Below are 13,816 nucleotides of genomic sequence, written 5' to 3'. Positions count from 1 at the left end.
CATTTTTCGCAATTGTTTTGTTCATCCCGCAGAATTAAAGCTGAAAGTCTGCAGTTCAACTGCATCTGAGTGGTTTCATTTAAAATTCAGTGTGGTAATGTAAAGAACCAAAATTAGAAAGAAGTTGTCTCTGTCAAAATGAGATCTTAGTGTGTACCTAGCATAACACTTTTAGCCATAGAGCCTGAACAAGTGTGCAGATCAGGTGCTCTGACTGAAGTCTGACTGGATTAGCTGCATGCTTGTTTCACATGTATGATCCAGACACTACTGTAGGCAAAGAGATCAGCAGGAGTACCAGATAACTGGCATTGTCTAAAAGGAAATAAGTATGGCAGCCTCCATATCGCTCTCAATTCAGGCACAACACTACAGAGTGATGTTTGACAGCTTATTTGGCGGCTGACTGATCTGGGAAACTACTTGCGTGGCATGAGTGGAGGTGTGATGAAGGTTTTTAATTATGCTAATGTCACTCACGGATAGCAATACAAACCTAGCAGAGTTCCTGCTTCTAAATCACAATCTAAAACTATAAAGTTTACTCTTTAACAGTTTAGATGGTTAGGAAACCATAAACAAGACTCACTGAATTACGCATATTTAACGACTTTGCAGTTTTCACTCATGTTTATTATTATTGTTGTTATTTTATACCTACACCATGATGCTTTATGCTACAGAATACAAACTATAGACAGAAAAGGATGGAATATAGATGATAGACAATTCTGCAGGTCAGCTAATGCATATTTAGAAGTGGTGTTAGCAAAACTACATCCAAAAAATGATCAGGAAAAATACTCCTGTGTGTAATGAAGTGGAATTAGGTGAAACAGGTCTTCAAAAGAATTTAACTCCCATAACATTCTCTGGAACAAATATTAGTTGTAGTAGTAGACAAATGTCAGGGTTTTTTTTTTTGCTCGTTTTCTTTTGAATGGGTATGGATGTATCCTAGGTCTGAAACCTTGAGCAGAACTTTAGAAGAGTATAATAGTGACTGCCCAGGAAAAAAACGTATCCTTGCCAACAGCTATTCCACAAGCACGGTCATCCCAACATGCTGAGGGAGAATTTGCACAGATACTTGATTGTTTCCAGTTTTGACTATGAATGTGATATTCGGCCACCAGCAGCACACTACTGTAGCTCATTTGCACATACGACATAGAAGAGGCTTTACAGCCTTTAGCTATAAATGTAGCATGCTTTACATATTCACAGGCCATCTGCCAAGATATGCATCCTCATAACCTGAAATGACAGACCTGACTGGGTAGACTACTGAGGTTTACTAAAATAAATTGTCTTTTAGGCAAATAATGTTGTAAAAAAAAAAAAAAAAAAAAAAAGTAAAAGTAAAAGAAAAAAGGAGAAGGAGAAGGAGGGGGAGAAGGAGAAGAAAACATTCTACAGGTATGAAAAAGAAAAACAAGAACAGAGAAAAGTTTCCATTGCAGACTCCCTCTCTAAAGTGCTCCTCCGGTCACAGATTGTGACATTATTGCTTTCCATGTGGCCGAAAAGAAAACCAATAGCCTAGAATTAATAATAGGAATGGTTTAGACTTCTGCCTGAGATTTAGATCCTCAGATTGCTGTGTGTTTCCCGACTCCTTTTCCTCTTCTTCCTGATACCAATTCTCCCTTTGCTCCTTTCTGAAAAGAGCAAGGACAAAGCAATGCACTGCAAGCTTCACCTAGTGAAGCGTGAGTTCTCTCTTACAAACTGCTTCTTATCGAATGCACCTGTGCATTTGAGCTTACAGAAAAAAAAACTGCCGTTGAGAAGGAAGTAAGGAGAGTATATTTTCGGACACAATTTTCTGAACTCTGCTATGATAAAGCAGTTTTGATTTTGAAGCACAGATGAAAAGCACAACTGAAAAAGTAAAAGTTGGCGAAAAAGTATTATCCAAATATTGAAGTATTTTCTTGCTTGCTGGCGGTTTTAAAGGCATTTTATGACAAGGTGTGAAAATATCACCCAAACCCAAGAGAAAACTCAGGAGAAAAAGGGAATTGCATATGGCCCATCAGCTCGTGCCCCATTTACTCTGCTTTAGGGTAAACACCACTGTGCCCAGAAGTGGAGATTACAGACAGTTGCCAGCACATGCTGTGTCAGTGTGGGGAGGAGAGTATGCATGCTTCTCAACCATGCAGGTTCTTCATTGTATACAGGAAAATAAAATGTAAAGTAAAATGTTCTGAATTACAGATTCGAGTATGCAAAGTTTTTCACATCCACTCTAAATCAGCTGGCTCCAGGTTTGACTAAAGATGCCCATACACGGTACAATAAAAACGTTCAATTTTCCCATTTATTCAACCAAAACGATCAAATTTAATGAAAGTCAAAAAAAAAGAAAAAAAAATATTATATATATTCATTCATTTATATATAAAATAGAATATATTTTCATTCAATCTAATGGAATAATCAAACAAAACTAATAAAAAAAGAAAAAAAAAGAAAAATATGTACCATGTATAGGCACCATTAAGTAAATTATGAACGCAATAAAATCAGCATAACTAAGCAGAAGGCACTTAGATGTGATCATAATAGAACTTCCAGGTGCATCTCAAGGCCTTTCTGAAGAAATAAAACACTGCATATTAGCTGAACAGCTGCGATTCTGATATTTATTAACAAATGCAGTGAAATGCTACAATTTGACATTACCACAGGCTTTAATTAAGTTGTTTATTAACTAAAGCTTAAAACTAGTAAAAGATTTGTTAAAATCTGATGAAACAAGGTCACCAAATATAAAAAAAACACCAAACAAAATAACCCCTTCATATAATGTGCAAGAGGTACAAAATCATAACAGTTTAAAAAGTGTGAATGCAATCATGCTGACATTGCCCCACAATCGGTTTAGTTTCTAGCCTATGTTACAGATATGAAACTGTGTGCGTAACATCTGGCACACTGCCATAGAAGAAGAAATATTTCTTGCTCCTCTGACTCCAATGCTGGAGTCATTAAGAAAAAAAGATCATTTGCATTCATCAAATAGTTTGGGACATATAATGTTATTAAATGTGTGAATGACTAGAAGAAAAATGGCAAACATTTAGCAAAGTTAAAATGGTAAGCCCAAGCCCATTTTGTGACTTCATAAAACAAACGCACAATATGACAAAAGGCAAACAAACAATCATTCAGGTTACTTATTCAGCAACAGAGAACTACATGCACAATAAGCTATTATGAACATCGTTTTTACACAAAAGCTAAAAGAAATAAAGAGGCCCAAAAACAAACACTGGTCTAGTTTTGTTACCTTCCATTGACTCATCCCACTGAACCGTAACCAATGAACTGATGCACTGGCAAGTAGAAATTTCAATCCATAAATAACCCCAAAAATAAAAATATGCTACAATAATGTGTGTGCGATCATACAGCTTCTAAGAAAACATAACAAAAACATATCACACATACTGTATAAACAAAAAAATTACAAAGAGAACCTTTTAAAAGAAACTTACCCTCACTGCTTCCTTTAAGCGTTGTATCTGAGGAAAAGCTTGTATAGGACTTGGAGCCAAAGGAGTCCAAGCTGTCCCAGGAATCGTCCCTTTTATGAACAGAACCAAGGTCTTCCCCCTTCTCACTGTACCACAAATCACCACAGCCACTGTCTCTGCCACTTCTCTTCAAAGTGCCAGATTCTTCCAAAGCCTGTGGAGCAAGAAACCAGTCATGATAAAGCACAGGAAGAATGATGAACCTTTAGTCTACAAGGCAGCTTTTCTATCAACAGCAGCAATGGCATAAATATGCCACATTCAATAGGAAAAATAAAATTCATCACAGCCATAAAATAAAGAGAAAAATGTATTCCTAAATTTATATTGTATGTGAAGTCGGCTTCTGTGGGTTGCAACATTAACAGCTCACATTGTGTGATTAGATATATTAACTACATGGTCAATTCTTGGGCCCAGAAAAGGCAGCAGAGTTTGTGGATCATGTCTATACTTGGTTACTGGTTTTCATGGTAGAATTTTAACTTTCATTTGTTGATACAGTAACGAGCAGTGTTAGCAAAACAATGTTCTTTGAAATTGTTCAAACTCAAGCAGTGAATTTTACTAAATAATCAGATCTGCTTTAATGCCTTATGCTGGCATCATATTCAAAATGAACATACATAAAAGTAATACAATTGTTCAGTTTCACATTGTATATCTGATTTTGTAATTTTCATTAAACATAGGATTTAAATGGTTTCCTTATCACATTCTATTTTTACTTACATTTTATTATGCATCCCAACTTCTACAAAAAGTGGCTGAAAACACTGCCTACCAAACTTAACTATACATGCACCATTAAAGGACAACTGTAGTGAGAGGTACTGTATATGGATGTTGCCATATTTATTTTATTTTAAACAATACCAGTTCCCTGGCTATCCTGTTGATCCTCTGCCTTTAAAACTTTTAGCCATAGACCCTGAACAAGCATGCTGCAGTTCAGGTGTTTCTGACATTAATGTCAGATTTGACAAGATTAGCTGCATGCTTGTTTCTGGTGCTATTCAGCCACTTCTGCAGCTAAAAACACCAGCAGGGCTGCTAGGTAACTAGTATTGCTTAAAAGGAAATAAATATGGCAGCCTCCACATTTCCCTCACTACAGTTGTCCTTTAAGGATACGATCACAGAACACAGAAGCAAAGCATTCAGACACAAAAATGTCAGTGTGGCAACACTTCGGGCTAATATTGTATTTCCCAGAGTTTTCCTTTAACATACATGGGGCATTGGACCAGTGCACAATTGGTTTACAGAGAAGAATACAGCTCTGCTACATTTGGGTTAGGATGCAGCCACTTGCATACAAGTATCTTTTTGGGGGGATGGGATTAAAAAAAAGACAACATAAATAAAGCTGTTAGTCTAAACCTGTCTAAAATAATCTGACGTTGGTAACATTACATGGCATTCTTGAAACTAATACTTCTGCTCTGGTCACAGCTATTACAAGATGTAAGGCTGGTTTCTCCCTGTTAATCCCTACAATGTCTATCATAAAAATATGAAGCAAACCAATGTGTAACTGATTAGGAATGTGAAAGTACAGCCATTAGTAAGCAAGTTACGCAACCTTTACACTTTATACATGGTTTATTCATAATTTCCAGAGACACCTGGAAGTTTCAGTAATGAACTGCTGCACCTGATACTACCTAGTCGGGTTCACTGCTTTTTTTCATTTATATTTTTTACTTAGAATTTGATGCTGAAGTCATGCTTAAAATTACTTCGGGGGGGGGGGTCTTCACAATCATTCTCCCTAGGAAACCAGTCTTAACCACCTGAGCGGTCTGGACGAGCTCAGCTCGTCCAACACCGCCGGAGGCTGCCGCTCAGGCCCTGCTGGGCCGATTTACATCAAATAAAAAGCAGCACACGCAGCCGGCACTTTGCCAGCCGCGTGTGCTGCCTGATCGCCGCCGCTCTGCGGCGATCCGCCGCGAGCAGCGGCGAAAGAGGGTCCCCCCAGCCGCCTGAGCCCAGCGTAGCCGGAACAAAAAGTTCCGGCCAGCGCTAAGGGCTGGATCGGAGGCGGCTGACGTCAGGACGTCGGCTGATGTCGATGACGTCACTCCGCTCGTCGCTATGGCGACGATATAAGCAAAACAAGGAAGGCCGCTCATTGCGGCCTTCCTTGTTTATTCTGGGCGCCGGAGGCGATCGGAAGATCGCCTCCGGAGCGCCCTCTAGTGGGCTTTCATGCAGCCAACTTTCAGTTGGCTGCATGAAATAGTTTTTTTTTTTATTTAAAAAAAACCCTCCCGCAGCCACCCTGGCGATTTAATCAGAACGCCAGGGTGGTTAAAGTGGATGCGAGATAAACTTTTACTCATTGCATAATTGTGTTTCTTACATATAGTTTATAGGGCATTCCTCAAGCCAAATACTTTGTTTTGTTTTAATACTCCAATTCCCTATGAACTAAACAAGCCTCGCCCACAGCTTTTCCAAAACGCCAAGGCACTCAGACCCATGTAGCAAGGACTTATGGGAGCTCAGTCTGGGCAGGAGGGGAGGAGGTTACTAGCCATAGATTTCAGAAGCAGAGGGGAGAAGGGAGCAGGAGAGGGGAGTGAGCAGAGGGCTGGAGATGCAGTTGCAGCTTGCCTGTGTGTAATGTGACAAACAAAACATGGCCGCTGTCATTGCATCACAGGAATAAACAAACCTGAAGCTGTTGAAACTGTTTGCAGCTAGATTTGCTGTGTAAACTTTAGATAAGCTATATAGACAAGTTACTTGTCATAGTTAGTTTTTCATCTCGGATCCGCTTTAACTGGAGCAGTGATTGCATTTGCATCACTTATGTTCTTGGGTGAAAATCTGGCATGAGCACAGGTGTCCTGATTTCCTCATTCATGGTCTGCAGAGTTGGGGGAGCATCTAAACGTGCGGTTTTCTGGGCAAATGGTGAACATGCACAGGCCTGTTTGCAAACAAGTGAATACCAATGTGCAAACTCTACAGGGAACCAGTGTGTAGACATGGGATTGTTTCTGATTAGCCAAACCAGCGTGCCTGCTGTCATCTTAACATGTACATTCAGTTACAGCATTTCTGAAAGCTACCCGATGAACATTTTACTGCAACTTCTTTGGGGGACTTACAAAGAAAGAACTCATTTAATAGACATTGTCCACCATTTAAAACCGCTATTGCACTGGAGTGGGTCAGACCTAAACTTAGATATTATAAACTGTGACCACCCCAGGTAAAGGAGGTGCATAATAAAAGCAGCTAGCTAAAAACAAGCCTGTCAGAGAAAATCTCCACTGATTGCCAATGTAGGACTTCCCCGCTCTTTTCCAGCTCCATGCCCTGTCAGATAACCTCAACGGTGCAGTACATCTCCTGAGCTCATGAGAAGCTTTTTCAGACCATCAAATCTCATAGCTAAATGTAAATATATCATGCTAAATACCTCCTAAGGGTTCCTGCACATGGGCCTAATATTCACCATGTCCCACTCGTCTAACATATGTAGTCACACAAGAAAAGGCCCTGGAATTGCTGCACTGTGCCAGATCTCATCTCTGCAATATGTAAGAATGTAACTGGGTACAGTTTAAATCTATTTAAACTATTAAACTTGTTTGCTGCACGTCTGCAGTACAACATAGACACAAGTGGCCGGTAGGATTATGCTCAAGCTAGACAGTTTTGGGCACAGTGAGCCAAGGTCAACCAAATGGACAGTGAAACTTATACCCACATGCACACCACAAAATAACTCTGGTTCACTGAACTATTTAATTAGACATAATGCTCGTGTGTCATGTGTCTTATAATGCATTATAAGTGTTGAAGCAAAAAAAACTCCTCAACGATCTCCATATACCCTCAATATTTATTGAGGGACATGTTCTTAGAGAAGCAACAAGAGTTAAGAAAAAATTCAAGCAACTCAGGCAGCAGGCGATGTACAGTATGCCAGGAAGGAATGGACTTTAACCTTACAGATATGGCCGCTCCCTTGTCACCTAGCAGCACTTGACAGCTCATAACACATTTTATATTCTCACCCCTTGACACACAGAAACTAAACTGTATGACGTGGAGCCTAGAGTTTAAAGCAACAGAAATGTAGACATCTCCCTGATGGTTTAATAAGCACATTATACAAAATATTCTTTCTATGTTCTATAGCATGCCAAGTCATACCAAAAACAGTAGATTAGACAGTCTCTAGAAGTCTGTTGCTTTGTTACCCCTTTTAGAACAACATTATAGGATGTCTGCTAACACATTCCACCCACGCCTTGGCCTGTACCACTCCCCTCCAATTATAGATACTGTGATTTACAGTCCTCCCTGTTCATGCATGGTATGGGAAGGAAACTTGAAGAGGAGAGGAGGTAACTGGAAAAAACTAAGCATAGCTGCCTTCTGTACATAAACAAAATTGTCATTAATCAAGAGTAAAAAGATAACTGTTCTATGCAAACACTTTTACCTCTACTATGTGTATAACTAAAAGCCTGCAAAGTTTTCAGAGCAAATGGACGACCAAGCTTTTCCCAAGTTCTGCTAATTGATCTCAAAACCCATACATATTATTTCAACCTTTTTGCATCCCTCGAGAGTAAACACTTTTGGGAGTCGAGTTTACGTAGTATAACACCAAGTTTTATTACTAGCAGGGCAGAAGGAAAGGGAACAAACCATAATAGAAAATCACCTCTAGGTGGCTGAATACCACAGATATTGGACAAGTAAAGAGGAACATGATGGGCTTTTCTTAAGTCCACTGTCTCTCTGAGCAGCCTCTTTGGTGAGGGAACTCTTATGACTGATAATAACCAATATCATGCTTTTCCCCATTTACATGCTGCAAGGCTATATGCATTCATACCATAGTAGCTAATATGCATTTAATTTCCTTACCTTGGTGAGTGTTAGACCCAGTAAGCCTTCAAAAGCCTTCAAGTTAAGCTGTGGACCATTATAATAAGATAAACTTTGCGCTTTCCTCCCAAGCCAATATAAAGTGATCAAAACCTAAAACAAAAACACATGATTGGTTTTAAACCAGTGATAAATATGAACTATAACATTTGTGATAAAAATAAACGTCCAGCCAGCTTGAGTGGTACATAAATCCATATAGTCAAAGGACAACACACAAGACCACTAATACTACTTATTAAAAGGGTTATTCCAGGCAGAACAAATACAGTATCCCAGTTCATGACATATATTGGACAATTAAAGCAGTGTGATATTTTACCTTTCAATTCCAATTTGTATGGCAAAATCTTCCCGTGCCTGTATGCCTGTTAAAGCTCTAGTCAGGAGGCCCACATTTCTATATTAGATTTTCAATGCATTTCATAATGCGGAAGTAAACATTAGAACACTCAAAGCCAGAGAAAGACAAGAACAGATGCAAACTCAGGAGCTCTGCCACTGAAGATAGCAAGCTCACTTGCCAGCAGACTGTAATTATGCATTTATAAAATCTTCTATCTACAGCCCTTCAAGAGTCTGTAGTCTTGTTAATAGATGTCCCTTACAGAGTTCCCCAACTAATCCCTACCACAAACCTAGACTAGTCTAATGTCTAAACCACTCTAGTGTTAAAGCAGAATGAAACTCAGCATTTCTACTTTGCTCTAATTGATTTACAGCATATTATATACAACCAGCATTTTTTTTAATAGAACTGCATTCAAATGGTTAACACAGGCTTTAGAAGCTTCCCTGCCAGCATAGCTGGCCGCTTCCGAACTTTACATAATGTTATCTTGTGTTTAATTGTATCAAGTGAGAAATGTAAACAACGCCTTCTCTCACACTGCAGGGTCCCCTGAACAAAGTCAGACAAGCATAACTGCTTTCTGATTAGGTTAGAGGCTGAATAAAGCAGTTATAAATAAAATGCAAAGTCAGCTCTCAGAGTAAAACCTCTGGGTCAATCCTAATCCCAGGTCTGTTAGCATGGAGTAAACAAGGATCCTTATCTCAGCTAACAACCTCTAACCCCATTTAGATGGTCTGTTTGAATTAAGGCATCTTAATGACATGTATTGATGCTTGAAAAAAATATCTGTTTTCCCTCTTGATGTTGCATGTATATAAGATGTCTGTACCACCAGCCTGCAAACTAACAGGATATAAGCCCGACGAAGGCTACAAGGCCGAAAGCATGCTTATTTTTATTCATTTTTAGTTAGCCAATAAATGGTATCATCCTGATTTAAAACTTCTTGCTTTTACTGATGGCTAACACGGTACAATACCCTACGGCTAGAGTAAAATAAGTGTACTTTAGAAATGTATAATTTCTAAATGAATAATAACACTTCTGCACAAAAGCAAATATGCTAACCGTATGGCATATAAAAAGTAGGAAAACCTGTCTTTATTGAACATTATGCCAGGGTTTTATACAGCTTTAATTTTAGGTGGGACAAATTAACTTTATCAGTACGATTTTGGTATGTGAAAATACATAGTACATAATTGATATCACAATTGGAGCCATAGTGTTTTGGAATACATAATAAACCATTACCTAAAACCAGGGTGTGCATACAGAGAGAGTACAGGGTGTACGTAGGGTGAACTTTTGGTTATTTCTTATGCTGAATCTGCTTCATAGCTAGCAGTGCTACATAGTAACATGGAATAAAGGTGGGGATTGTATCTATGCTCCCTACTGTCCGTTCTTTATACAGCGCTACAGAAGGTGTTGATGCTATATAAATAAAAAAGAAAAATGGTTATAAAAGCTCTGAACAGAAATCTTTGTATCAGTATGTTCTGTGCCGGCTTCTCAGCATAGCTGCTTCAGCAAGTGGACAATAGCGCGCGCACACACACCAATCAGTGTAAAGGCAGCAGAGCAGAGAGGTTCAGACAGACCAAATGAAATACCCCTCACTACCAATACACAGCTCTTCTAAGTCAGCTGTCACCTGCATGTCTTCAAAGAGCACCAAAGAATGCTTCTACTACCATGCTGCTTTTCTAGGCTTTTTATTTATTTTTTTTGTACAAAGAATGTTAATAAAATACATATTTCAGCTTGTGGTGATTGCACATGCTCCATGCCAGTCACCAATCACAAGTAACTAGAGAAAACAGAAAGCTTCAATAAAAAAAATATACCCGGCACCAGAAAAAACGTTTTCAAATGAAAAAACAGACCGAATACACAAAAGTCCAAGTCTACATTAATGTAGCTCGTCTTCCACAGAAGTAAAAAGCTTATTAGTTTCTATGGTCACTTCATGTTTAACACTAAATGTGCCAGGATGGATCTAGGCATTTGTTGTATAAAACCAAGGAATGCTTCTCTCTGACAATGAACCCTTCCATGTAATGAGCTGATATCACAGAGATATTCTGTGCACAGGGGCGCAACTAGAAACCATGCCCCCCCCCCCCCCTAAATAAATTCCACCACACTGATTTAGGCCAAATTTTCCCCTACAGAACAATGCCTAATAAGCCAGCCGCCCCCCCAAAAAAAATTCTAATTGGCCTGAGGCTTCATCGCCCCAGGATAAATGGTGCACCTCTTTCACTCGACAACCTCACTGCTCTCCATGAACGGCATCTGCTCTCAGGAACCATCCCCATCAACCCCCCCAAGGTGGCTCATCAAACTCTCACTACTCCCTCTGTACCCCAAGACTTAGTCACATAACTGCCAGCTGGGCACCTCATACTCTGTCCCCTAAGCATCCCAATATTCACCCAAACCCCCACAATCATTTGCTTCTTGTACTCCCTGTACTTAAATACCCCCCTCCCACCTGCAAACCAAATACCCCCCTTACTCCTCTGCTCAATCACCCTCAGGCCAGCTGATGCACCTTGTAAATCCGAAAAGGTGTGGCTTCTCTGGCTTCTGACATCAGCATAGACTGGGGCTCTACCCCCGGCCTGCAGGGTCCAGCATGACTGCTAGAGGGGTGGAGCACAGGGCCCACCATCTATCTCTCAGGCTGAGGAAGGAAGAGTGGGAGGAGACCGGGTACACAGCAGCGAACCCGGCTCCATGGAAAACCAGTGTGCGGAGGAGGGACTGCATGCTGTAGCTTTACCATCATCTAGCAATCAAACAGCAACTCCTACAGGATTGGAGGAAAAGCTGCAGCCGGCACAATTGGCAAGTACTTCCATAATGCGTGCGAGAAGAATCGGCGCTGGAGACTTGGACGCAGGACACAGTCAGTATTTGGCGGATCCTGCTGCTGCACAAGTCCGGGCCGTGTTAATTACTATTCCCCCTCCAGGCCGCCATGGATAGTGTGGGAATGAAATAATTCGGCTTCCAGCTATTGCTGGAAGCGGAATTATTGTTTTAAAAGCAACTTCAGCTCCGTCTTCTGACGGCGCTGAAGTTACTCCCTGTGCCTGCTATAGCCGAGGTTCCTATTACGGCCTATGGTGGCGCCAGCTGCGCCCAAGTCACCTGCGGTGCTGCGCCCAAGTCTTCAGCGCTGGATTCAGTTTCGTTTCAGTTTCGCTGTTCGTTTCGTAATACCCTAAATGACACACAGCCATCTTTGGGCTAGGAGGAGGAGGCGAGCCCTCCATAGCTCCATAGCCATCTGTGCATAGCACGGACATCGGTATCATGGGAAAAATTGCACTTATAAGAAATAAGTGCCAGTGAAAACATTTGGTGGTACAAAAGTCTGTTACTTCAGCAGGTAGACAGCGAGTTAGCAAGTAATAAAAGGTCGGTATTTGACCTCATGCAGTATGTTAACATTTTTTTTTGCAATTCATCACTGTGCGAGGATAGTTAGAGGATTGTTCGGTAGCAGGCGATAATGGATCGACATGGATACGAAAATAGAGCGAAAAACGGTTGGTAGTTATGCGGTGTTAATGATTTGCATGCGATACTTTGCAGTAAAGAAGTAAAGGATTGTGGGTAGGAGGTGGAGGAGGTTATTACCAGCACGTGACCAGAGAGTGTTTCCCTCCCTCTTTTTTGACCCTCTCCTTCCACTACAAATCCCTCCCTCCATTCTGCATATTAAGCATACTAAGCATTATTAAGCATTTACAATGTTAAGTGAAACAGAGGAGGTATTTGGATACATTTTCGCACTCCCTCCCGATGAAAAATGTATCCAAATGTGTCCTTCGTTTCACTCATCCACTTAATATTGTAAATGCTTAATATTGTAAATGGGCTGCTCTCTGCTGCCTGAAATATGTACAGCATAAGCTGTTACTGTGTGCTGCTAGTAAACTAGCTGCAGGGTGAGCTGCATCAGCTGTGCGAAAAACCACATATCGCCAGGTACATTTAGGTGATAAATAGATTTAAAATAATGAATGGTCACACCCCCTTTTTTCCCTGGTGAATTGTGATTTTGAGAAAAACGTAACGAATAACTTCTGACTATCGCATGAATTTCGACCTGTCGGTATTTCAGTCTATATTTCTGGAGAATTGCTATTTTGAGTTACCACATGAGGTAAAGTACCGACCATGTGATAGTTTGGTAACCTCTGGTGAATTGACGCCAATGTCACTTTTATTAAAGTATGTAAAGGGTTTAATAAAAACACTTTTCACATTTATGTTTCTTCATTAATGGAAGCATTTATGACATTAATTTTTAAGGCATTCCCGTTCAGAGACATTTTTTCATACTTGTCTAGACTTTGCTCAGTACTGTAGAACCTCTCCCTAACGTTAAAGTTGTAGTTAATGATTTTGCATTTACACAATGGCCTCAATTCACTAAGATCATGCTGGAGATAAGGCAAGAGAAAACTTACCTCCACATAAGAGAGAGTTATCTTATCTCTTCATTCCTTAAGTTACCTCCTCTGTAGTTAAGTGACCTCCTCTGTAGTTAAGCGACCTCCTCTGTAGTTAAGCTACCTCCTCTGTAGTTAAGCTACCTCCTCTGTAGTTAAGCTACCTCCTCTGTAGTTAAGCTACCTCCTCTGTAGTTAAGCTACCTCCTCTGTAGTTAAGCTACCTCCTCTGTAGTTAAGCTACCTCCTCTGTAGTTAAGCTACCTCCTCTGTAGTTAAGCTACCTCCTCTGTAGTTAAGTTACCTCCTCTGTAGTTAAGTTACCTCCTCTGTAGTTAAGTTACCTCCTCTGTAGTTAAGTTACCTCCTCTGTAGTTAAGTTACCTCCTCTGTAGTTAAGTTACCTCCTCTGTAGTTAAGTTACCTCCTCTGTAGTTAAGTTACCTCCTCTGTAGTTAAGTTACCTCCTCTGTAGTTAAGCTACCTCCTCTGTAGTTAAGCTACCTCCTCTGTAGTTAAGCTAC

General features: G+C 40.2%; 1 protein-coding gene across 1 annotated transcript in view; it reads right to left on the bottom strand.

Moving 5' to 3' along the window:
- Positions 1–13,816, bottom strand: part of LMO7 (LIM domain 7) — a 234,079-nt gene that overhangs the window by 68,614 nt on the left and 151,649 nt on the right. Inside the window, exons 7-8 of the mRNA XM_068267863.1 lie at positions 8,445–8,558; positions 3,507–3,699 (exon numbers count right to left, since the gene is read on the bottom strand). Of these exons, the coding sequence (XP_068123964.1) occupies positions 3,507–3,699; positions 8,445–8,558 (307 nt within the window). The remainder of the gene's footprint in view (positions 1–3,506; positions 3,700–8,444; positions 8,559–13,816) is intronic.

This window comes from Hyperolius riggenbachi, chromosome 2, assembly GCF_040937935.1.
Source record: "Hyperolius riggenbachi isolate aHypRig1 chromosome 2, aHypRig1.pri, whole genome shotgun sequence".
Classification (NCBI taxonomy): Eukaryota; Metazoa; Chordata; class Amphibia; order Anura; family Hyperoliidae; genus Hyperolius; species Hyperolius riggenbachi.
This window is presented reverse-complemented; position numbering and strand designations above follow the sequence as displayed.